Raw genomic sequence first — 23,435 nt, forward strand, 5'->3', positions numbered from 1 at the left:
TGATGGTGTGGTTGTAATAAGGTATTAGCAAGATAATTATTAAGGCATGATTCATCTCAGCTAAGGTGCACTGGAATGCTACCTACCATATTTATGTATGTTTTAGCCTTTCACTATTCATCTCTGCCCCTATAATGTACTGCAGAAAGTGTAAGGGAGAGTATGGTCTAATAAACAAAAAAAATCCTGAAAGAACGGGCTCTGATTCAGATAAAACTAGTTTCAGAAAGTCAGAGTTACTCGAGCTCAGTGGCATGGAGTGATCTGCTGACACAGGATATAGCAACATAGCTCACACCAAGCACAGGAAGGATCTTCCACATCACATTCAAGTCTCTGAGGCCTTTTCCAGCTCATTTTATCAGGGGTTTCAACAAAACAGATAAAACACAATCACAGGAAATATATCTTTTATTGGCCTTAGGAATGCTCTTGAGTTTATGTGAATTGTTATGGAAAAAAAAGATCAAGTATGATTCATGCCATGATTTCTTAACCAGTATATTCTTTAGCTTTATAAGCATTCAGCACGGCTTTACATTACTAATACACATTAAGTTTTACAAAATTACTTGGGATAAAATAGGTCTGTAAAGGAGAATGGATTTTCAAAGAATGTCCTGGAGGTTGGATCTTAGAAGAATGTCCTGCAAAAAAAATAACAGATAATAGATTACAGTTAATATTAGTTATAAACAAGGAATTTTCACTCTTTCACACATTTTCAGAGAAAAGTGAAGAAAATACAGACTTCTGAAAACAGAGGCACCAAAGACAATTCAGGGATAGAAACACTTCAACTGCAAAGCATGTTGCTAATTAAATGAAACTGCATATAACATCAAATTCAGCTTGTAGTCTCATTTTCTAGTAGCTATTCCTTCACACAACCTTTATAAATCTACATTCTTTTGGCATTCTTGTGTTAAAGGGAGTAAATAGCAACATGCTGCATCAAGGGCTGAGATCAAACCATCAACACCACCATTTCTGTATGAGTCATGACATGTAACAGTCCCTTTGAACAACATCAATCAGAAGGACTGCTAAAGGTACTGGCTGAGACACAGAACCATTCAGTTCCATCATATAATCTGTAGAATAAATGAAAAAGATGTGAGTAGATCTTTTAGATCGTGCACACACCTTACAATGCACATCACTGACTGAAAGCTTCATTAACAATTTCTGCTTTATAAACAGACTATTAAGCTATCAAGCTGAACATTAATTAGATGGTACACGTGGTATTCTTGACTGTCTGAGAGACCGTCACATGTACATGATGCATACATTCACTCTAGATTGAATGGGGGTCAAAGGGGTTACCCAGGAGTGTATAGGTGATCAGGGTGTGGTGTGAGGTGTTTTCATCTGTAGCACATAGCCCTGCCTGTACACAGAGGCACTGCCCTGGAAAACCTTTCTGTTTGCAGTCGAACTGACTGATGATGCTTTAGGGCTGGACATGTTGCACAGGGGGGACAGGCACACATTCAGCACAGACACATCAACACTACAGGCAGCTAGCTTTATGTCACAGAATAAACAGAGCCATGAATAGTTGTTCCTGATGCAAATTCAGATTTATCAACAGACATGACTATGAATGAAAAGTTTTGGATTGGCGACATGGAATACGCTGCAAAGAAGAAAAATTAGATCAACTAATAGAATGTAAAACCTAAATTAGCTCAAAGAAGATCTGAAATGTTTTCATCAATCTTCATGGAGCAAATTTAAATGTTTTGATCTCATAGAGGAATCATTTGGAGGGGCCTGAGAAAGAATAAATGACAAAGACAGTGTACATACACTTCATCTTCATATTCCTTTGGTGGAGAAACTGCTATCACAAGGTCAATCCAGTCCTGAGAACACACACACACACATACACACAAACACAATAATACACTAATAATAAATACTTGTAAGAAACACTTATACTTTACTCGTTACTGTCACATCAATATAACTAAAACAATAATTATATCTATTGAAAAAAATAAAACAATGTTGTGATCTTATTTAGTTTGAAGATAAAATTAATATTAATTGATATCTCATGATCCCTTAGAGAAAACTGAGAAGCTTATTGATTTCTTCTTCCCTCAATCTACTCAAATCAATTCCAATTATGATAAACAAAAAAAACCTCAAACCCCAGTAAACCAACAGTTGTCTGCATAAATTCAGTAAACCCACAATCAGCTGCTTTCATCTGAACTAATAAAAGAAAGGACGTTTCAGACAAAACTTCTATTTAAAATATTAAGTCTCAACCTAATTGAACACTTATGGGGGATTCTGGACAACCAGGCAGAAAACAAGGGTAAAATGCTGTTATTATCTAAAAGATATAGTAATAAAGACTTCTTTAATTTGCCATCCATCTGTGTGTGTCAGCTTGAATTCACATTGGCAAAGATTGTACAAGTCTCTGGAACTGTACTGGTTCCACTTATCAATGCTGTAATGCTTTTGGTTACTAATAAAAAAAAATCTCAAAATGTCTAAACTAGATTTTTAGGACATTCTTAAATATTCAAATATTCTAAAGTTCAATTTGACTCATCCCTAGTCTAAGGATACAACGACCAGGGAAGATCCTTTGAATTAGTTTGGAACAAAGTTTCCCATAATCATACAGATGGCCTCACAAATGTTGAGTCCAGACAGGTAACCGAATTATCCTGTGGGTAGTATCAACAGCAGCGAGTTTGGAATTTCTCACCCCTCCACTGTTCCAGGCCTGAGATAGAGAGTTCTGCCCTTCAGTCAGGGTCACATCTGTCAGGATTTTTCCATTTACTGCCATGATCTCATCACCGGCCACCACTCCACCTGAGAGAGCCATGCATAAAAATGAGCAATTAGTGACAGCAATGAATAGAGTACATACGTTTAACAAGATCTGATGATTAGCACGAGGACCAAAAGCCGATCAGATTACTGCACTAATGATATTTAAGTCATCTCACCATGCTTATCAGCTGAGCCTCCTTCATAAATGGCTGAAACCACAAGTTTTCCCAGTGGAGAGTCTATTCCCCCTTCCACAGCGAGGTCCAGTGAGCCCTCCTACACAACATACGCACAACATTCAAAGCCAAGCAAAAAATTATTTCGGTCTCAGAAGGACATGTCACTGCATAGTTTACTGACTACATTCTGGTTCATCAACTATTCTAAATAGTCCCTGGACATTTAAGATTAAAACATGGAAAATAGGAGCCAGAACATATAATGGCTATCCTTGGTGGAAATCCTAAAACACCCTGGCTACAAATATCCCACTCTGCAGATTACACATTCAAACAAATAATGTGGATCGTAAAACATAAATCAGAGATTCAACACCTAAGTACTGTTATACAGATAGGTAACAGTGTGTCAGTGGTATCAAGGCAAGTTCACTTTCCTTTGTACTGATAGCTGTCATGAATGCATATTAGTCTTAAAAATCTACACATTCCTGAAGCTTGTTTAAATAAATGATTGCAATGCTAAGCATCAAGCTGATAAGTATATTACGTTACCTTCTTAATTCTCAGCAGCCGCACATCTTTTCCTTCTATCTGCTCAGGGGTAAACTGTAATACACAAATGGTGTTGACAGAGCATGCACCAAAAGTCACAGCAACAGAACAATGGGATATTGGCTATGTAGCACAGAAATGGGCTGTAATGAAGTTGGTGTCAAACAGATGCCACAGTTAGTTTTTGTAGAAAGTGTACATAATCCGACAGCTGGTTACTTTCATGTCTTTCATTATGCTGCTTAGGAGAATGCTTTGAACAGCATATCAAAATCTCCTCATTATATTAGACAAATGATAACAACTGCAACAAGTTTTGATTCCAGCCATTTTAAATTTCACTATAATAGATTTGAGAGGAAGCTGAGCAGCAACACTGTGCAATACAGTATAAGCAGTATAAGGTACTAAAACCCTTAGACATTTCTTCTAAATATAAAACTACTGAAGTATTTCAGCAAATATTACTCGTTCTAATTCTAAGTCATGCTATTTGCTGGACAATATTTTAGAGAAGTGAGGATTGCAGGTACAGCGTTTGTGTAATCTTGAGATTAAAAGTAACTCTTCAGTATTTTTTCAGTATGCAGAACATGTAAGCTATACAGTACCATTGAATAGGGATCGAAGTCATCCAAATATTTCTGGAAGCCCTGTTTAAATAAATAAGAGAGGAAACAGTTTAGGTATCTGTGGTTGTCCTGAGGAAAAATCTTAGTAGGCAGCACACAATCTAGTGTGTATTGACTTCTGAGAGTTGACATGTCATGAACACTACAAGTCTGTCTCCCACTTAATCACTGTTCCTCACCTGCATCAACTGCACAAATTGTCAAGCTAGTGGCTAAACACATTTCATTCCCCTTAATCAATTTCCTAGTTTGTGTAAGGCCTATGGCAGACTATAGCATTAGTCAGGTCAGTGTAAATAAAAAACACCAGTGACAACCCCTTAATTTTTCAAATCAGAAAAATAATGTGGCTATTATTATAAACTGAAAACAATTATACGTAGAATGTAATTTATAATAAACAAGTAACTGTGGAGCTTACATATGATTAAGGTATCCACTCTATATGTATATCACAAAAATGGAAAATAAGATTAAAGGAATTTGTTTGGTTGGATCACTGGAAGCTTTGTGCTGGTATACGGAACACAAACGGAAACAAGGAAGTGACAAATATTCATCAAACAAAGAGTGAACACTGCAATCTGCAACATTTACATGTTGTCATAGTGAAGGATTATAACCATTTTATTACACCCACACACACAAACACAGACCTTCGAAAAAGAAAATGAAGAAATCAGGAAATTCAGAAATGCAACATTCTTTCTTTTGCAGTTGATGGTACATTCACCACAGAAGCTCTAGCTATAACAGTAAAACAAACAAAGCAACAACAGTAAAACTTGAAGTGATTGATTGAATTACATACATAAAAGCAGCTAATATAAAAATGCAGCATACGATCATTTACATGTCCTTTCATCTACTGACAATAATACTATTAATTTTTTTTAAAAATCCTGATAGACAGACTGATACATCTTCAGGTAAGACCAGTTGCAGTAGTGATGCTCTTTATATACAGCTTTACTCGATATTTCTGTAATATAGACTATACACTAAAGAATATACACTAAAGAAACTCAGTGTCACCATACTGTAGACAGAAAGACGCTTGGATTTATGATTAGCATGTCTTTACAGGGTTCAAAGAGATTATAAGGTTTACTATTACTAAGGTTTAACAAGATAATGGTTTCTTAAGAGCCTGATCCAAGACACAGTTTGAGTGCTGCAATTTATCAGTTGGTCTATAGCTCTGTGTGCTAGGACAACACAGATTCTGCACTGTGTAAATGTCACGGCTGGTCATCACTATGGATGACTATATCAACCCTAGCGATATAGTGTAGGCTCAGCTGTTGTTAGGTAAGAAATACGACAAAAAAAGAAAACAAAGAAATAAAGAACAAAGAAAGGGAGAAAAAGACGTGCAGGACCGAGTCAAAGCACTGTTGGTATAAGATAGCCCTTTGTACAAATCTTGAAGCAGATTCCCCAGAATGCAATTTAATTAAATTTTATTTGTATTGTTCTTTCAAATCAGATCTAAATCCCTAATGAGCAATCCAGAGGTAACATTGGCAAGGAGAAACTTCCTGAGAAAAGAAAGCTTATGGGGAACCAGAATCAAAAGCTAGTACAAGGGAGCACGTTCTATTCCCAAGGAAAATAGAAATAAAATATATATAAGAATAATAAATATATAAGAAGAAATAAACTTCTTATAAGTTAGTATGAACATATCACCCAAAGAGCAGCACACAGAAAACACTCAGATAAATGGAGAGAGCACCAGTCACTGGTCTTTGATTACTTGTTTCTTCTTGGACTTAAATGATGTGTTGTACACCACCATCCTCTTAAGCATCTGTGGCGACTATAACGTAGAACCAGATGTAGAACAGTATTACAAAACACATATTTCTCTCTCACACACATTTACATTCACATATACACATAAAATCTACCTCAGAGCCATAACCATAAAGAGACAAAATACTTTAATGTCACTGAGTGGGGAAAATATACTTAAAAAAAGCTGGACATGCTAAAGAGGTTTTTTTTAACTTTCAAATTACAGCATCTGTGATAGACTCTTAGACAGAAGTTCTTAAATCCAGTACTACTCCCACAAAATCTATTGTTTTCTCTAGAACTCAGGCCTGATCCATCTAATTCATCTAATTCAGGTATATTGGCAGCTGGGAAAACATCAAACCATGCCGGGCAGTGGATGCTCACCACTGTAATTGGGAAAGTATTGCATGTCTGTTTAATTCTATTTCATGTACGTGTCTAGCAAAAACAAAGAGAAGCAGCGTTCAGGTGAAACTGTCAGTTTCTAGAAAACTATCCACACAAATGTGACAGCTCTCATCCCCAAGAAGGAATAGAGGCAGGGCAAAGTAAGTAGTGTTTTTCTGTGATTTAATAAAAAGAAGGCTGGAAGGCTACATGTGGATGAGGCGACTGGGTTGGAAACTAGAAAGTCTATCAATCACAGCCATTAGACTGCATGCACAACAGGCTTCATAAATCAATGCAGTCAAGGGGATGCACCACCTGCAGACATACTTTCATCACTCATGAATTGGAAAGCAATCTCCACAATAATATCCAGTTAACCAAAAAGACATTAGCTAACACCTTGATATTTCCATTAGCATATACACACATACCCAGACTTACCGTGGGCTCGGGCCGTAATACAGGTCTGTATGAGGTCTTGGATTGGGGCAGCATGACTGGTTTTGACATGACTGGGTTCACTTGTCTCCTCTGATTAGGAGGACTGGGTGCTATTTGCTACAGAATGACCATGTGGTAGGAGGCATTAGTGAAAATCATAGTTCAAAGTAATTTGACCTGCACAACTCACACTATAAACACAAAATGAACGGGAAGCTCACCAGTGGACTGCTGGAGGTTGATATTCTGCTAACATTAGAAGTGTTTCTCATAACCTAGACCATATTAACAAAATGTCAAATCTAAATTTCAGCACTTCAGTTAACACTGGATTACAGCCTTAACATAACGCAGGGGTGGACAAATCATAAGTTCATTAGACCACTCATAAGAAATGTGATATTATGACATTATAAATATGATTTAATGTATTACATCATGTGACCTCGACAAAAAGTCACCATGTGCCTGGGACTCTCTCCTTGCATTGCAAGAAATCTTTATTTTCTCTTGATTTGTTTAACTATGAGTTTACTGCTTGCTGTGTTAGAAGGAGACTTAAACGACAGTGTTGGGCTGCACTTTATTTTGCTCTGTTTTATCAATGCTCTCACATAGCTGCGTATTCCACATTCTGAAAAGATCAACTGTCATCCTATTCACGCTAATTAATCCAGCTACTAAAAACCGCTCTACCATCAGCCAATGTGTACAGTGCTGCAGGTGGCGAGATTTATAGTAACACAATCGAGCTACAATGCCTTATTTTAAACATACACACCAAATGAAAACGTATTTGCTCTGGTTACTGAACCTACTTGTCCAACATGCAACCACAAACAAATAACGCATAAAGAATAACCCAGTCATGAAATCTGCTTGTCCTGGATACCGGGGCTACTGATTTGTCCACCTCTAAACAGATCAATATTTTTTCCTCTTAGCACACACAGAATTATTACAAAATCAACAGCATTGTTATGACATCCAAACTCCACATGGCAGATTTTTCTATCCTAACTCATGCCATTTTAACCTGCAACTTGCAAATCAAACACACAATCTCACAAATGATTACAATCCTGTCAAACAAAGAGTGCTCAGTTTGCTCTTTCGAACTCACACTTTGGTTTGATTAACTGAACCAATGTTTGCTACCTGTGCGCTGCTACGGTAGGAAGGTTCATTTGAGGTGTTTGTATGGTAGCTCCCTCGCTGCCTGTAGCCATTGTCCTGCCATTCGTTCCTATGTTCTGAAGGGCTGTGGGGTCGGTGGTAGCTTTGAGGGAAGGTTTGGTAATCTAAATGCTGAGGGGGAGGAGGTGGTGGAGGAGGTGGTGGAGGAGGAGGAGGAGGTGGAGGTGGTGGAGGAGGAGGGTGAGAGAAAGATGGAGACCAAGGGGCCTGAGTCTGAGCTCGGGGAGGGGCAGGGGGAGGCCGTCCATGACTGATCAAAGCAGGAGGCACTCTGGGAGAAGGTGGTGAAGGGGGGAGCTGTGGAGCTGGTTGTGAAGGTGGGGGAGGGTAGGAGGGAGTAAGAGACGGCCTTGGGGATGGAGGAGGGTGGACAGATTTGTGATAGAAGTGGGGGGAAGGTGGAGGAAGAGGTAAAGGTGGTGGGAACTGATTGGAAGTGGGTGGAGTCGGGGCCAGTTTTTTCAGAGGCTGCCTTAGGCTCTGGTCCACCTCGTCTAGGTTGATGTCATCCAGGTCAGTAGTGGCAAGCTGAAAACCTCCAGGGAATCTTTTCACGGTGGACACAGGGCTCATCTGCACAAAACAGCTCATCTGGTTAAAAATCACAACCTCCCCACCTCACAGAAAGCACTGCAACCCCAACTCAACCTACTCATAAGACTCACACAAAACAACTGCAAAATTCACACAAAATAATCTTGAGATCAACACAAGCTCCGCAAATCTTCATCCAGTCTGCGCTTTTACCTCGGGAGACTCATTCTCCACAGAGGAAATCTGCTCCAGTCTTGTCTGGCAGAGCCTCTCCACCCAGTACTGCACTTTCTCTGACTCCTCCAGATCCTCCCGCTCAGTCTCCGTTACCTGCCCACACCAGTACATGCTGAGATGCAGAAACACCTCAGAGGCCTTAAACAGACCATTCCACTGGCTTCCCTCCTTTGTGCAACAAATGCTTTTTTTTTTATCTATTACAGTTTCCACCACAGGCCTTAGGGACATATCAGGGATAATATAACAATAAAATAAAACTCTGGCAATTGCATTATAATGACACTTGAGTGAAGATTGTACCTCTTGCAAGAGTCGATTAATTTTCATCTGTTTCTCTCGCTCAAGTATCTCTTCCTTTTCCTTGGCCAATTTCAGCTCAAACTCCATCTCTTTCTTGTTCTTTTTCTCAGCTGGAAGTGTATCTGTCTTGGAGATCTTCTTCTTCTTCTTCTTTGTCTCTTTTCCTTTCTGAATATTTATAATGATTTTTTCTATATTGTATGTAAGTTCGTTTTTATGCACACCACACAAAATACCAATGACATGCTGCCATCCAAACACAACAGATATTTTCACAATAACATTTACAGGGCAATGACTTATTCATGTTACTAAATTTGTGAATTTCTGAATAAATTTTTGATTTGACATTTAAGGGACTGTATGACAAACACTGCTCTCCATTCCAACACGCAGAGTACCTTTCTGAGTGTAGGGAACTTTCCTTCATAGCGGTAAAACCAGTTTCGAGCTATGGGATCAAGATTAAAAAAAGTTAAACAGGAAGTGGCATGTTCCGACCATACAACTTAAATTCAACAGCTTCCAAGATGACCCAACCAAAAGAAATAAAGTAAAAGGTCTTGCATCCTTTTATGCATTGTGATGCATAATTAGAAAAGAAAGTGAAGGAAGGGGTTGTCAAAGGAAAAGCTTTACATGCACAGATTGATTTCCCTTAGAGAACAGTTCAGCTCCACTCACTTCTCTGCCCTCTCTTTCTTCATCTTCATCACTGTTAGCTTCAGCAGCTGTACAGGTCAGGAGTGCAAGCCACAGCAGACAAAGACAGAGAAAGACAAAAGGAGAAAAGAGAAAGAGATTGCATTCATAAAAAAAATGAATGCACATCCAGTCATGTGACAGATGAGTAAAAAAAGTAAGTAAGGTAAATAGATAAACAGATGTCTAGATGACTTATGCTGTGCGCATATTATCATCAGTCAAGTACAGGAGGTTTCAGTAAGATTTCACTCTCCACATTCATGCATGGTAACACAGCTGTCAGCATGCTGCAGGGTATCAATGCTATGATCGTACCTGAGCTCCTGGGTTTTGATGGAGGTGGAGAACGTGACGGAGGTGAAGGAGAAGGGACAGGAGATGGACTTTTGGACTTCTCTCTGGAACCCCAGTCTGCCTCCCATTGTGTACTATGCTTTCTTTCTTCAGCCTCTATCCTAAAACACACATGTACAAATGAAACAATGTCTTGAATCATACTATTTGACTTCTGTTTAAACCTAACAAAAAGCAGACATACTTTTCCATCTCCTTTCTGTATCTTTCCTCTTCCTCTGCAGCCTTTTGGGAAATCTCCATCTTTCTCCTGCAAGAGAACAAATAATAATAAAAAAAAACAACAGAAATGATCACCAACCAAGAGTCTGTCAAAAATGAGGCATGTGCAAATGAAATGCGCACGTCAATGTTCTAAAGCCACAGATGGGTGCTGAATTATTTATACCTCCATTTATTATCTAATAATGTGAAATCCTGTGATTACTCTGAAGAATTTAATACATCCATTGTCTAGATGTATTATAATCTTATAATCTATTATAAAGAACTAGATACAGAAATCACAAAATTGACTTGAAAATCCATTTTCTTGTCAAATAAGGCAAATTTCTGGCATCTGTTTGTGATGTAGTAGACTGTGATGGTGTGGGCTGTATAGGTTATATGCGACGATCAAGCTCTCTGACTGACAGGCGCTCTTTCTCCTGCTGCTCTTTGATGATTCTGTTGGTCTCCATTGCCACCCTTTTCTGCTGCATGAGCTCCTGGCGCTCAATCTCTCGCCGAGCTTCTACTGCCAGCTTCTCCTCATCTGTCATGAACAACTCTCTGCCCTGAAATAAATCCATATAAAAAAAACTTATCAGGGCTTGCACAAACATGCACACACATACAGAGACACTGATTACAAGCCTTATCTTTTGAACCTACTACAGTATATCTTTAAATACTTTAACTGTCAGTTAGACCTGACGTTTAAATGCATTGAAGTTAGTGTTTGATTTCCTACTTTAACATTAAAGGAAAAGTCCACCCTGAAACACATTATATTAAAAATATTTGTGATGTGCTTAGTGATCCTGGTGCCAATTTGTTAGCTAATTTGTTGGTTGGTGCTGTATTTTCATCATTCGTGTGAAAAGTTAGAGGTCGTGCACCACATTGCCAGAGAAGCTTTGACAGTGGTATTAACACTTTATTAACCGTTGAATAAAGTACTAAAGTGCTGCTGCACCGCTCTCTTTAGGTAGAGCTGCAGCAAGTTCTAAATCTTAATGGCACCACTCAGCATTGTGGGTAATGTAGGAAACAATTAACCAAAGTGAAAACATATTGTTCAAAGAAGTTTAAACTTAAAATATAATCTCAGAATTTCATAACAAGATAAATCATGGGCACCACTGAAGATCACAAAGATGTTAATTATTAAAATTAATATGTGAGTCCCTCAGGGTGGATTTTTCCTTTAATGCACTGATTTTAAAAAGCTCATTTCACTTTCTCTGTCAAATCCTTTATGTGAATTTCTGTTGGTATTTCACATACAGGACACAGGAGGGGGTCCAGCATCAATCCCAACACTGTACCACACACACTACCAGAAGCAAAATATGTAAACAATAAATGTAATTTATAAAAATACATTTGTAAACTGCATCACAATAACAAAAAATACAAAAACTTCCAAACAGAGACCATCTCAAATAGAGTGAAGGCCATGATAAATTGCATCAATAAATCTTGCTGTCCTATAACCTTATTACACATTTCAATTTATTGTTCTCAACGGAGGCAGGGAATGAAGAAAAACAGTGATCAGATTTTATGGTCACATTGTCTTCAGATTTAAGAGTCACCAGTGTGCTCGACAAAACCTGAAGTCCTGGAGAAAGAAAACACCTTATCAGCCGCTTTAATTTCCTGTCCTTGAGAGTAGCCTTGGGGAATAACTGTGCGGAATGGATTCCTCTGTGAGTTACAGATTTGCTATGTGCTAATGAGCGCTGCGGAGAACTGCATGAGCCAAATGTGAATGAGGTGGACAGAATTACACTAACTTACAGCTCCAGTGAGGACTGTGATAGTTAGACTCCTGCTGCTCTTCAGCACTCGAACTGCCTACAAATACAACACAATATTTTCTGTTAAAAAAATCCCCAGTTCTAATAAGTCTGTCGGTTTAGCACTTGTACAACTTAGAAATGAAAAACAAGTATACTTCAGTATGATAGATATGCTGCCATGCTGATGAGCCTTACCTCCTTGTGGTCCACATTAGTGAACTCCACCCCATTGACCTCGACAATCTGGTCACCAACCTACATCCCCCAAACCAATAAACATGTCAGTGTCTCTTTGTTTGGATAATAAATCGGTAATAAATTGTTAAAGAGGTTTCTGTGCAACAACGAGATTAGATCACATAACGAGATTAGAATACCTGTAGGCCCACTTCTGCAGACAGAGAGCCTGGCTTTACATTGCTGATGTAGATCCCTGGCTTTTGAGTTGGTCCACTCGAGATACTGCAGCACACAGCAGTAATGAATTTCAGTAGTCATTGGGCTTCAGATGCCATACTGGTTACACAAATGTCCTTTTAATCCTAGACCTGTGAAACCCCTTAAGTGCAATGTTTCATATTTTCTCTGCTCTAACACACTTACAGAAATACTCCAGCATCTTTCTATTAATCACTGTCTACTGAAAATGTTTCCCTATAATGAAAAAAAAGGAAACTTGTTTACTCAATTTAGTGTAGGCAATCCACCTACTGGCATGTCACACATTTGCAATTTATTTAATCCTTTACGCTCTGCTTCTGTAATTTTGTGTGCTGCACCATGTTCCTGGAAATTATACATAAGGTTATATGTATAATTATATACATTATACGTAAGGTCTTCATAGAAAATGTTACCAAAACATATTTTTTTTATTTGCATATTCAACAACAGCCTTCCATTCTCAGAGGTGACAACACTGCTAACAAGAAAATCCTAGCAGGCAAAGACAACACAACTTTAACTTTTTACACCTCTAGCGTTTATTTCAGACAGGACTGCTCCATGCTCGATAAACAGCATATTCTACAGACCAGACACCATAGCCCTGCCCTCTTGTTCTCTATTTCTATCACAAAACATGGTTAGCAGATTCACAAATTTACGTATAGAAACTTGGGGCAAAGCAAAATTAACTGCTACCAGTAGAAAATGCAACTTTTATATCTCTCACAGCTATTTCACCAAATGAATTTTATTCACGTATGGTCTGACCACTGCAGTAGCTGAAAAAGCAGAAAAGCGTAGTTTTAATTGCTACAGCTAAACCATATTTTATAAAGCTAAACCATATTATATATATTGATATACTTCTGTGTTCGAAGTGAATTTTAAGTAAACAGGTTTTCTGTTTTACCTCAGTGTAGGGAAACTACTGGAGTATTTCTCTAACCTGAAATGATTAGGCGATAAGTTGCATCAAGTATGATAGATCCAACAAGAACAAACTTTACAGTGCACCTCTAGCTAAGTCAAAAACACTGAGATACAGTGAACTCTCTGTTTCACCTGATGCCCATGCCTTTGGTCCCGACCAGGCTGAGGAACACTTTTTTCTCCTTGATCTCTTTTCCTCCGACGGAGGCCAGGCCAGCAACACTGCTCTTCTTCTCCTGAGAGTCAACAGTAATAACTGTGTAACTACATAATGTGGATTAATGGATATATAAAGGTTGTTGGGACTTACCCCTGATTCAGACACAAACTGATCCACAAACTGCCATTTTAGAGGTTCGTCAGGGGAACTGATAGAGAAAGTGGGAATTAGTAATATCATTACTGAACAACAATTCTTATATTTTTAAATTTATTCAGTATAATTAAACAGTGGTACAATATTTGTTTTAGCTCTGTTCTCTAGCACAGAATGCCTACACTATATGGCCAAAAATTTGTGGACATCTGACCTTCACACCCATAGGTTTCCACTACATTTTGGAGTGTGGCTGTGAGGATTTGCTCATTCAGCCACATTAGTGAGGCCGGGTACTGTGAGGAGGCCTGGGGCACACTTGGCATTCCAGTTCATCCCAAAAGATGTTCAGTGGGGTTGAGGTCAGGGCTCTGTGCAGGCCACTCAAGTTCTTCCACACCAACTTTGGTAAACTATGGAGATCATGTTGTGCACAGGCGTAGTGTCACGCTGGAATACGTTTGGGCCACTTAGTTCCAGTGATGTGAAATTGTAAATCTACATCATACAAAGACATCCTATACAATTGTGTGCTTCCAACTTTGTGGCAACAGTTTAGGGGAAAAACCACCTATGAGTGTGATGGCCAGGTGTCCACAGACCTTTGGCCATAAACTATGTAAGATGAAAATGCAGACTTTCAGTTTTAATCTGAGCTTATTCAATTCAATTCAACAATAGCAACTGTCACAAAACAGCTTTACAGAAATCCGGATGTATACTTAGATCCCTAATTAGCAAGCTAGAGGAGATAGTGGCAAGAAAATTTTACTGATACGGCACGAAGAAGAAACTTTGAGAGGAATTCAAAAGGGAACCCATACTCTTCTGGGTTACACAATGTATGTCCATATGGGGTGGATCATGAAGAAATGAGTCTTTTTTGTTCATGTTTCTCTCATTTTTCCCCGAGGGGTGGGAAAAGGAGGGCATGGACAAAAAAATGGAACAATCCAAATCATACCACCTCATCTGTGAAAAAAGGACAGATGGGCATTTATGGCTGCCAGTTGAATTGATGTATTTGTCGTCCTCAGCAGATGTGACTGCTGACAGCAGCAAAAAATAGTTTGTGAAAGCTATAGAGTTATTCGGGAGTGAAAAAAGGATGATTCAAGACTAGTCGTCAGAAGTGAAACCCACTGACCTAGCATTTCACTTACTAAAAGACATGACTACAGGAAAAGTGTCTGAATATAGAAAAAAGGACTCTAAGCTTTAACTCTAATAATACTGAATAAAACAGACATACAGCACTTTAACCTCATACTCCCTGTCTCAGTAACTCTCCAGTGTGCTGGAGCACAGAGCCAAAACAACAAAAACTATATCCCTATACAATTACTATCCAACAGTAATGAATACAGACTGTACTCTCTATTCTCCATTAAAGTTTTAGGAGATAATTATGGTAGCAGATGTTGACATTATGTAAAATTACCTCTTTACTGGAATCATTCCCACATCTGTAAATGAAAGCATGTAAATTGATAAACAATTATCCACTTAATACAGTATAAACTAAAGAATAAATCAGTCCAAAAGCTATATTTAAGTAATATTCATTGACCTTTCTTTAATGAATTACTAAAGCACAGGATCCTGACTCACGTCTGACTTTAAGTGATACAGTCTTCTTAGTCTTGATAAGGCTGATAACCTCTTCATGGATGCACGAGGAAATTGAATAGCCATTGATGCGCACAATCTCATCTCCCACCTGCCAAAACAGCATGATTACTAGCATGGTGGAGTTTCTCTTTCGTGCTTAGTCACTGCAGTATCTAGTATTTAAAAATTAAACAGGTTATCAGTCTGTCCATCCACACTTTGCATTAAACTGGCTTCTTTTAAGAGATCTTCATAAATTTCTGTCAAAGATATTAATGCTTAAGTGACTAACTTTAAATTAAGGCTACCATTCACACATGTGGTTTATATACACCTTAGAAAAAAGGCCCCTGAACGGTTCTGTATAAATCCCTACTAAAAATGATTAATTAGGAAATAGTTCCAGATTCTACTTCAAACCTTTTCTAAGAGTTTATATATGCTTCCTCTTGTACATTAAATCTTTCCAGACATTAATTAACATTTTGATAAAGTTCATTTTAATGAGTGCAGGCCAGCACACAAATTGATGTATTTTTCTGTGGGATTACATTTTTTCTCTTCTTGTGTAAGTAAAAATGCAGAATTTGGGCTTACGCATAAATCTCTAGAGTCATGAATAGTGCACGGCGCCTTCAAAACACTGCAAGTATATGAAAGGAGAAGGCCACCGAAGGTGCAGGTTTTGCAAAATTTATTCATAGCATGGTTTTTTCCTCCACCTAGTGGTGTGAGGGTGCTCTAACATCAATACAATGTAGATGTGCATTCTGTCTTGGTTCTTGCTTATCAAGTTTCTATTGTTCAAATGCAGAGTCTACAAAGCACTATACTTCCTATGTGGTTAATAGGCTGCACTGTACAACCCCAACAACATGCATAAAATCCTAAATTATCATTGTTGTTCATAGTAATGACAGCTGGATATTTTTGGATTAAATGCTAGAAAGTGAGTAAATTTTTTGAGTTTGTTATTAAATTTCTTATTATACTACAATTATATTAGTGCTACCATACCACTTCTCTCTCTCTCTCTCTCTCTCTCTCTCTTTCTCTCGCTTACCTGCAGGCCCACATTTCCAGCCTGTCCATCCTTTACAATCTGTGAGATGAAGAGTCCACAGCCAAACTCTAGGCCACCTCGTACACTCAGGCCCAAGCCTTCAGGGTGAGTGCGGTCCAAACGCACTTCCTTCAGCTTCCTGCATGCGCAAAGGGAATTCACATGACCAGAGCCATTTATTTTAAGTATGCACACTAGAAAGCTGTTTGCACTGGATCACTATGAAATAAGGAAGTACTGACCCCATTTACACCTGGCCATTTCATGAGTCTTTTATCTAGACTGTATCTTGATAAGATTTTAACTGCAGTAATTACACTTACATTCCCGATTGGCCAGACTGAAATTTGATAAGCTGTATTTCTCACTAATATGCATCATTATATTTCTCATCAATAATAAATTATTACATTTGTACACTTCCACTGGAGCATGTGCATTTATTGGAAGGGCCTTTTCTTGTCAAATGTGGCTTGGTGAGGCAGAAACATTCACAAATGTAGAATATGTGACTAAACTGTGTCTCAGATCACCTCCTGAAGTAGTTTGTGCAGTAGGATTTAAATCTGTTTCAAATGTGTCTTGGATGCATTTACAGTTTAATTTTTATGTGGATAATCGCCATTCAGTTATAATCCTGATACTTAAAACCCATGAATCGACCAAGTGTAAATAGGATCTTTGGGACATATAATCCTTAGAGGGTCTATTATTTATATTTTAGTAAGATTGGTCTGCTCCAGCAGACATAAATATGTAAATAATGAATGTGTGACCAGCAAGATCAAACTGTAGCTTATTCTCTAGCTGGCTGTTGATATTCTACATTCTATATTCTATTCATAGTGTAGCAACATTGTAAATACCAACATTTAAACTGTGTCAGTCATACAAGATTAAAATAAATGAAGTTTTTATTAGCTTTTCTTTACTATTATTAGCAAAATTGTACTATTTCAATTGTACTATTTCAAAAATTACTGTATGATTTTAAGTACACTATATAGACAAAAGTATGTAGACCCTTGACCATCACACTCATATGTGGATCTTCCCCAAACTGTTGGGAAAAAAGCACACAACTGATGTCTTTGTATGCTGTAGCATTATAATTTCTCTTCACTGGAACTAACAATCCCAAACATGTTCTAGCATATCAATGCCCCTGTGCACAAAGCGAGGTCTAAGAAGACATGGTTTGCCAAGGACAGAACCCTGACCTCAACTCTACTGAGAAACATTTTTGTATGAAGTGGAACACTGACTGTACCCAAGGCCTCCTTGCCTGACATCAGTGCCTGAGCTCACTAAAGCTCTTGTGGCTGAATGGAAACAAATCCCCACAGCCACGCTCCAAAATCTTGTGCAAAGCCTTCCCACAAGAGTGGAGGTTACTACAACAGCAAAGGGAGACTACATCTGGAACGGGATGTTCAAAAAGCAGATATGGGTGTGATGGTCAGGTGTCCACAAACTTTTGGTCATATAGTGTATTCTTTAAAAATTCAATCTGCTTGATCAACAGATGTAAATCTTAATACAATACTTTTTCATTTCTCACAACTGACCACTGTTGACCAGGAATAAGAGTCATATGTTATATAATTTTTTTTGAAAAGATATACATTATATACCATAGGTCTTTCTAATTAATAAATTTATGTACTCTCATTGCTGGAAAAAAAAATCAATTATTTACTGTGTGTGTTTCTTGTTCACACATTTTTGTACCAAAACATTTTTGTCTCAAGCATTACACTACAAATCATCATGTCTCAGAGCTTAGATTGCACATTTCAGATAATTGTATTCACTACAGCTGAGGCAGGTTCTGCTATATTAGAGCTGTGTGTCACACTGGATTACACTCCTGGGGTTTATAACCAGTATTCTTCAGACATGGTTCACTGAGCCTGAGAGAGAGCAATTACATTACCCCAGCACAAGAACAGAGTGGATCACCCCTCCCTCTCACTCTTTCTGTGTTTGTTAGCATTTCATTTGTCTATAATTATTTATTGATGCCATCTTCTCACCTGGACCTCTTTGGTGTAAGGTTGTCATACTCCACCTGGTGTTTGAGAGGGATAAGAGGCCGGATGGCATCAAACAGGGGCAGGCGGTTCGGTTCGTTAATCACCAGCTTCAAGTCCCCCACCAGGACAGGTAGATCCATAGACCTAATAATAACCAGAGGGACAAAGACTATTCCAGAAACCGGGATCTGAACAGGCTTAAAGACAGTAGAGCAAGTCTCAAGTAGTACTGAGTAAACTACACTGATCACATTTTGATATGCAAAACAGTTGCTATAATAAAAATAAAGGGGAAAAAATCTGTATTCTTGAATCATACCCAGACGTGGTTCAGAAGCATAATTAAATTTAGTACCCTGTCTACTGCTTCAATAATATTCTCTACCAAAGCGATAGATTTAAAAACAGTAAACTTGTTGAGTCACTATTGTTTTTTAGCCTTTAGTACTGATGATCTCAGAAATATGACTGTACATAATTTACTGAAAGCAGTCATTCAAGCCATCATGCCATTATTAATGTTATATATAAAATATCTTTCTTGTTTTTTTTTCTAACACAAATGAATTATGGCACGATGGAAGACATGCTAATCATGAATTCCCAAATATTTCACTAGCTGCAGTGCTTAGTTTTCTCATATGGCCCTTAAAAATAATGCTTTTTGGATTTAGTGTTCTGCCCTGGTCTATGAAACTTTGATGACCGGTATTTCACTCCTGACTCAAATATCAGCAGCAAAGGGGCTTTTGTGAATGGCTGCATGTGACCGGGTGGAGATTGGAAACTATCAGATCTCCATCCAATAGGACAACCTTCAGCCACCGGTCCAATAGAGCAACCACACAAAGATCAAGTGGAAAAACCTATTTAGTTCTTATTGTTCAGATAAAAAGAAACCCAATATATAATTCAACTGCAAGTGACAATGTTTTTTTTCCTCACTGGTCTACAAACTTTCATGAATTATTAATGAATTATTATGTAAAATACTGTCTTATGTTTTGTTGTACAGCCACATTTTTTTTATTTTTTGCATAAAATATGAAAATGAACATAAGAATACAAAAAAGCTAGTGTATAGTACAACTTGCAGACCTGTACCATAGAGAAATAACAAAAGAATGAAATGTTTGTACCCTTCTCATAGTAACAAATGACAAAGTTTCATGACTACACTTTTCAGTGTTTGTTAAAGCATGTCTTTCTTCTGTCTATAATGAATAATAGAAAAACCAAAGACAGAAAACCACCAATCAATAATACACACTAGATCAAGATGAAACTTACTTATGATACATGCGGAGAACATCATACAGGTAATCCTTTTCTGCCTCATTGTCAATCAGCAACTCAACCTGCAAGAAGAACACCACATAAAATCATACAAAGTTCCTGTACTAATCAGGCTTACTGTGGGGACCATCATACCTACCTTGTGGTGGCTGAACTGCTGTAGAAAGATTTTAAGAAAACGTTTAGGCCAGTCAATGATCCCACACATCTCTCTCAGAAAGACACAACAGCAGAGAGAAAGGTTTTTGCTGTTGGATGTGGGAGGTGTGTTTCAGGGACCTGGGGGACTGATGTGACACATGCTATTGTTCTTGGTCAGGTGGAAATAGTTGGGTGCTGATCTGCTCCACTAGACCTGCTCATGCCTCTGCACTCCATGTTCTCACACTGAGCGGCTCATTTTACATGAATGTGCATGGCCAGAGTTACATCACAGCAAATGTTTACATGAAACATAATATTACAAAACTGAAAACCTTAAAAGCTAGTGATGTCCATATTATAATATTATTACTCTCGCTCTTGTATATGTCAAATGCTGGATAACTGTATCTTGGTAAAGGGGTCAAATACAAGATATACCATTTTTGCCCCTGAAGGCTGTACATTTTTACAGAATATACTTCTATGCGTACAAATTATATGGTACATATGACTAGCGTATAACTGACTAGCGTTCCATTCAGGGTGCCTACCTGCCTAACACCCTGTGTTCCTGAGATAGGCTGTAGATCCACCACGACCCTGACCAGGATATAGTACTTACTGAAAATGAATGAATGAATGAATGAATGAATGAATGAATAACATGAAGTTTTGGAAACCCTATTAGTCTTTGATCCATAATGTACGAATAGGATTTCCTAAGCAAAATGTCTTCAACATCAAATACATCTTTTTTCTACATTTAGACGAACCTAACACTGTTATTTAATTATTATGGATAGAATAGAATAGAACAGAATAGAATAGAATAAGTTGTACATGATATGACCTGGTTTGGGTGGAGAGGACAGATGGTGTAATAAATATGTATTATACAAGCCCCACGTGTCCCTTAGCCTGGACTTTGACACCATAAACCAATAAAACTGAAATTCCGAGCATGAATCACTTTTGCACTAGTGTCCTCAACATCCTTCAGTAAAATACCGCAGGGCTACAACCGATGAAATCGATGATGAATTCACAACAGCTGACAAGAAGGAGGATCTGCATGCAGACATTAAACTAAGGCAGAAGGCTTTACAGCAGGTCCCAGGCCTGTTCTCAGAGAAGAATGGTGAAAAAGAAAATGAAGCAATCCTGTCTGCCTGGCTGGCTGAAGAAGAGACCTTTGTGTGATCCATTCCCCCCCCACCCCCTCACACACACACACACACACACACACACACACACACACACAGCAGATGGGACATGATAGATCATTGCATAGAGCTCACAATGGAAACCCTCTAACCTAAACACTGTCCCTATGCTCCTGTTATGGAAAGTCTAACTACATGTTCATAGTTTTTTATTTAAAAAATCAGCTTTAAATGGTTATCTTGGATAGACAGAAACCACAGGACCTATACTTTACAGTTTCTGTGACCTGCTTATAACCAATAATTTGTGCACATGTAGTATTACATAGAGCAAACCGTTTTAAGAGAAAACATTTGACATGTGTCATTCTAAATGTTTAATGAATGCTTATAATCCAGCTAAAACCAATGAAAAAACAAGTGTAAGCCATATCTAAGTAATCTTCTTTGGGAGACTGTAATAAACTTCAGGTAAAGTAAAGGTGTGTGCAGGGAACTCAGGTGAAACACACCCTCACAGGTAAGCCAGGGCATATCAAAGAAATGAAATACCTTAAATGTGAAGATATTTGACTATGTTTTCGCTGTACTCTATGAGACAGAAACAAATTTCGACTGCGTTTTTAACATTTGATAGCTTATATCAGGTGCGCAGCTAGTCTTCCGCCATTCTTAAAGGACTACTGCTCATTTCCCGCATCGGCTAATCATCCAAACTGAAAAGAAAAACTATCACTCACTCACCTTATGGCGAAATTCTCGAGCTACTTTCCTCTCCATGTTAAAAAGCCTCTGTCGTTTTTCCCCCTATGTGTGTGTGAGAGTGTGTGTGAGTGTGTGTGTGTGTGTGTCTTCAGTCCTTCTCTCGACGGTGTGAAGGACGGAAGGTGTAGCGGCCAGAGGGCGCTTTCTCTTGCACTTTACACTCCTGCTGGCTGGCTTTCACTCCCTGATGGAGAGAAATGCCACAGAGCTGTCATTAAACAGCTGTGTTTGACTCTGTTAAAAGCTTCCGTTTTTTTTTTAATCCGTTTATTCTTAGACTAAGATTAGGCTATGTAAAGTGTCCACTACAGAAGTCTACAACTGTATAACAGTTGTTACTATAGAATCAGTGTATTAATCAGTGACTGGCTGTACTATGCACATATACTGTAGCCACAGTCGTTAGTTTAAGCACGAGCCCATTAATATAAACCTATAGTTTGTGCTACAGCCGGAACTACAGTCCGAGCCGGTTTAATGTTGTGTTACATCCGAGAGACAAATTAGTTCCTGTTATCACTTATGTTATAGCCGCGATAAACAGTCATTCCTATGGAGGAGGAAAAATGACTTAAGTATGAATAAATAAATAAATAAATAGTCATTAAAAAGAGTATAATTAAATTAATGCTTTGAATTTATTTCTACATTTCCATACATCAACATTTATTTATTTATTTGTTTATTTCTGTGTCAGTATGTTAATAAGGTAGGCGGTCCTAACCTCACTCAGTGCAGGATTGGTTAAAGAGGTGGGATGGTTTCAGGGGTACACCGGGGCGTGGCCAGCACTGCCACTAGCTAGCTATAAGCCACTTAGCTAAGTTGTTGACATTCATTCATTTTATGTGGTGCTGTGTTACTAATGGCAATTTGTTTACGAGCCATTGATATTTTAATGATTTAAGAATGATTCTCTCTCTCTCATAATGCTCAGCTCGTTATTTTACCAGAAACCAGAATAAACTCCTCTGTCCTGAAGATTTTCCCCATGATTGTTATAAACCGCAGACTGCTGAGATTCCTTCCATAAATGTTAAATAAATGTCTCCTAACAAATACATCACATCAACGATTACAAGAATTACTTTGTTAAACAACAACAACAACAACACGTTTTTCAAATCCGTTAATTATTAGTCCCCGTGTAAGTCCCTGTAGATGAGCTGTTACTATAGAGACAGTAACATATTACGACCAGCGCATTAATATAAACCTGTCGTTCAAGTTACAGCCGGAACTACTTTCCGAGCCGTGCTGTTATATAATATAATGCACACCTTCTGACCAATCAGATTCGACAATTCAACCACGCTGCGGTATATATTCTATTCTATTCTATTCTATTCTATTCTATTCTATTCTATTCTATTGTAGATGTTATCCGCCCATTTGGAATTCTACCATCAGCCAGAATATAATACAACGTTTCAACTTTGCAACCTCTTGTTCCTGGATGATCTAGCAGCACCCATATGGAAATGGAATGTATTTTACTCTGTTGTCAACATATTTCAAGGGTT

The 23,435-nt window shown here is 38.1% G+C and overlaps 1 protein-coding gene across 9 annotated transcripts; it reads right to left on the minus strand.

Annotated features, from left to right (window-relative positions):
* Positions 1 to 341: 341 nt before the first annotated feature.
* Positions 342 to 22,314, minus strand: ush1c (Usher syndrome 1C). Of its 9 annotated transcripts, XM_026919676.3 has the most exons (21): positions 21,892 to 22,309; positions 19,835 to 19,902; positions 18,545 to 18,688; positions 16,509 to 16,647; positions 15,446 to 15,554; positions 15,276 to 15,300; positions 13,829 to 13,886; positions 13,651 to 13,754; positions 12,519 to 12,603; positions 12,337 to 12,396; positions 12,140 to 12,196; positions 10,769 to 10,911; positions 10,320 to 10,385; positions 10,097 to 10,236; positions 9,761 to 9,807; positions 4,151 to 4,192; positions 3,540 to 3,593; positions 2,982 to 3,081; positions 2,735 to 2,844; positions 1,816 to 1,871; positions 342 to 647 (listed from the first exon to the last, which is right to left on the minus strand). In XM_026919676.3, exons 1-21 carry the CDS (start codon positions 21,925 to 21,927, stop codon positions 635 to 637), a joined length of 1,656 nt encoding a protein of 551 aa, XP_026775477.1. In that variant the 5' UTR covers positions 21,928 to 22,309; the 3' UTR covers positions 342 to 634. The 9 variants fall into 9 exon arrangements, 8 of the variants coding, with proteins under 8 accessions (XP_026775477.1, XP_034163440.1, XP_026775479.1 ...); XR_008302337.1 differs by lacking the exons at positions 342 to 647; positions 1,816 to 1,871; positions 2,735 to 2,844; ... (1 more) ...; positions 3,540 to 3,593; positions 4,151 to 4,192 and adding exons at positions 8,670 to 8,866; positions 9,077 to 9,244; positions 9,478 to 9,527 and having other exon boundaries at positions 21,892 to 22,313; XM_053237078.1 differs by lacking the exons at positions 342 to 647; positions 1,816 to 1,871; positions 2,735 to 2,844; ... (1 more) ...; positions 3,540 to 3,593; positions 4,151 to 4,192 and adding exons at positions 9,042 to 9,244; positions 9,478 to 9,527 and having other exon boundaries at positions 21,892 to 22,313.
* Positions 22,315 to 23,435: the final 1,121 nt, after the last annotated feature.

Source organism: Pangasianodon hypophthalmus, chromosome 9, assembly GCF_027358585.1.
Source record: "Pangasianodon hypophthalmus isolate fPanHyp1 chromosome 9, fPanHyp1.pri, whole genome shotgun sequence".
NCBI lineage: Eukaryota > Metazoa > Chordata > Actinopteri > Siluriformes > Pangasiidae > Pangasianodon > Pangasianodon hypophthalmus.

Bases quoted from the DNA above. Each gene is read 5' to 3' on its own strand.
- ush1c (XM_026919676.3), bottom strand. From the start codon at position 21,927: ATGGAGAGGAAAGTAGCTCGAGAATTTCGCCATAAG. The intron at 10,912-12,139 runs GTAAGTTAGTGT...GATTTATTTCAG, and splicing joins TCACAGTCCTCACTGGAGCT to GGCAGAGAGTTGTTCATGAC. The intron at 10,237-10,319 runs GTATGTCTGCTT...TGTGTGTTTTAG, and splicing joins TACAGAAAGGAGATGGAAAA to GATAGAGGCTGAAGAAAGAA.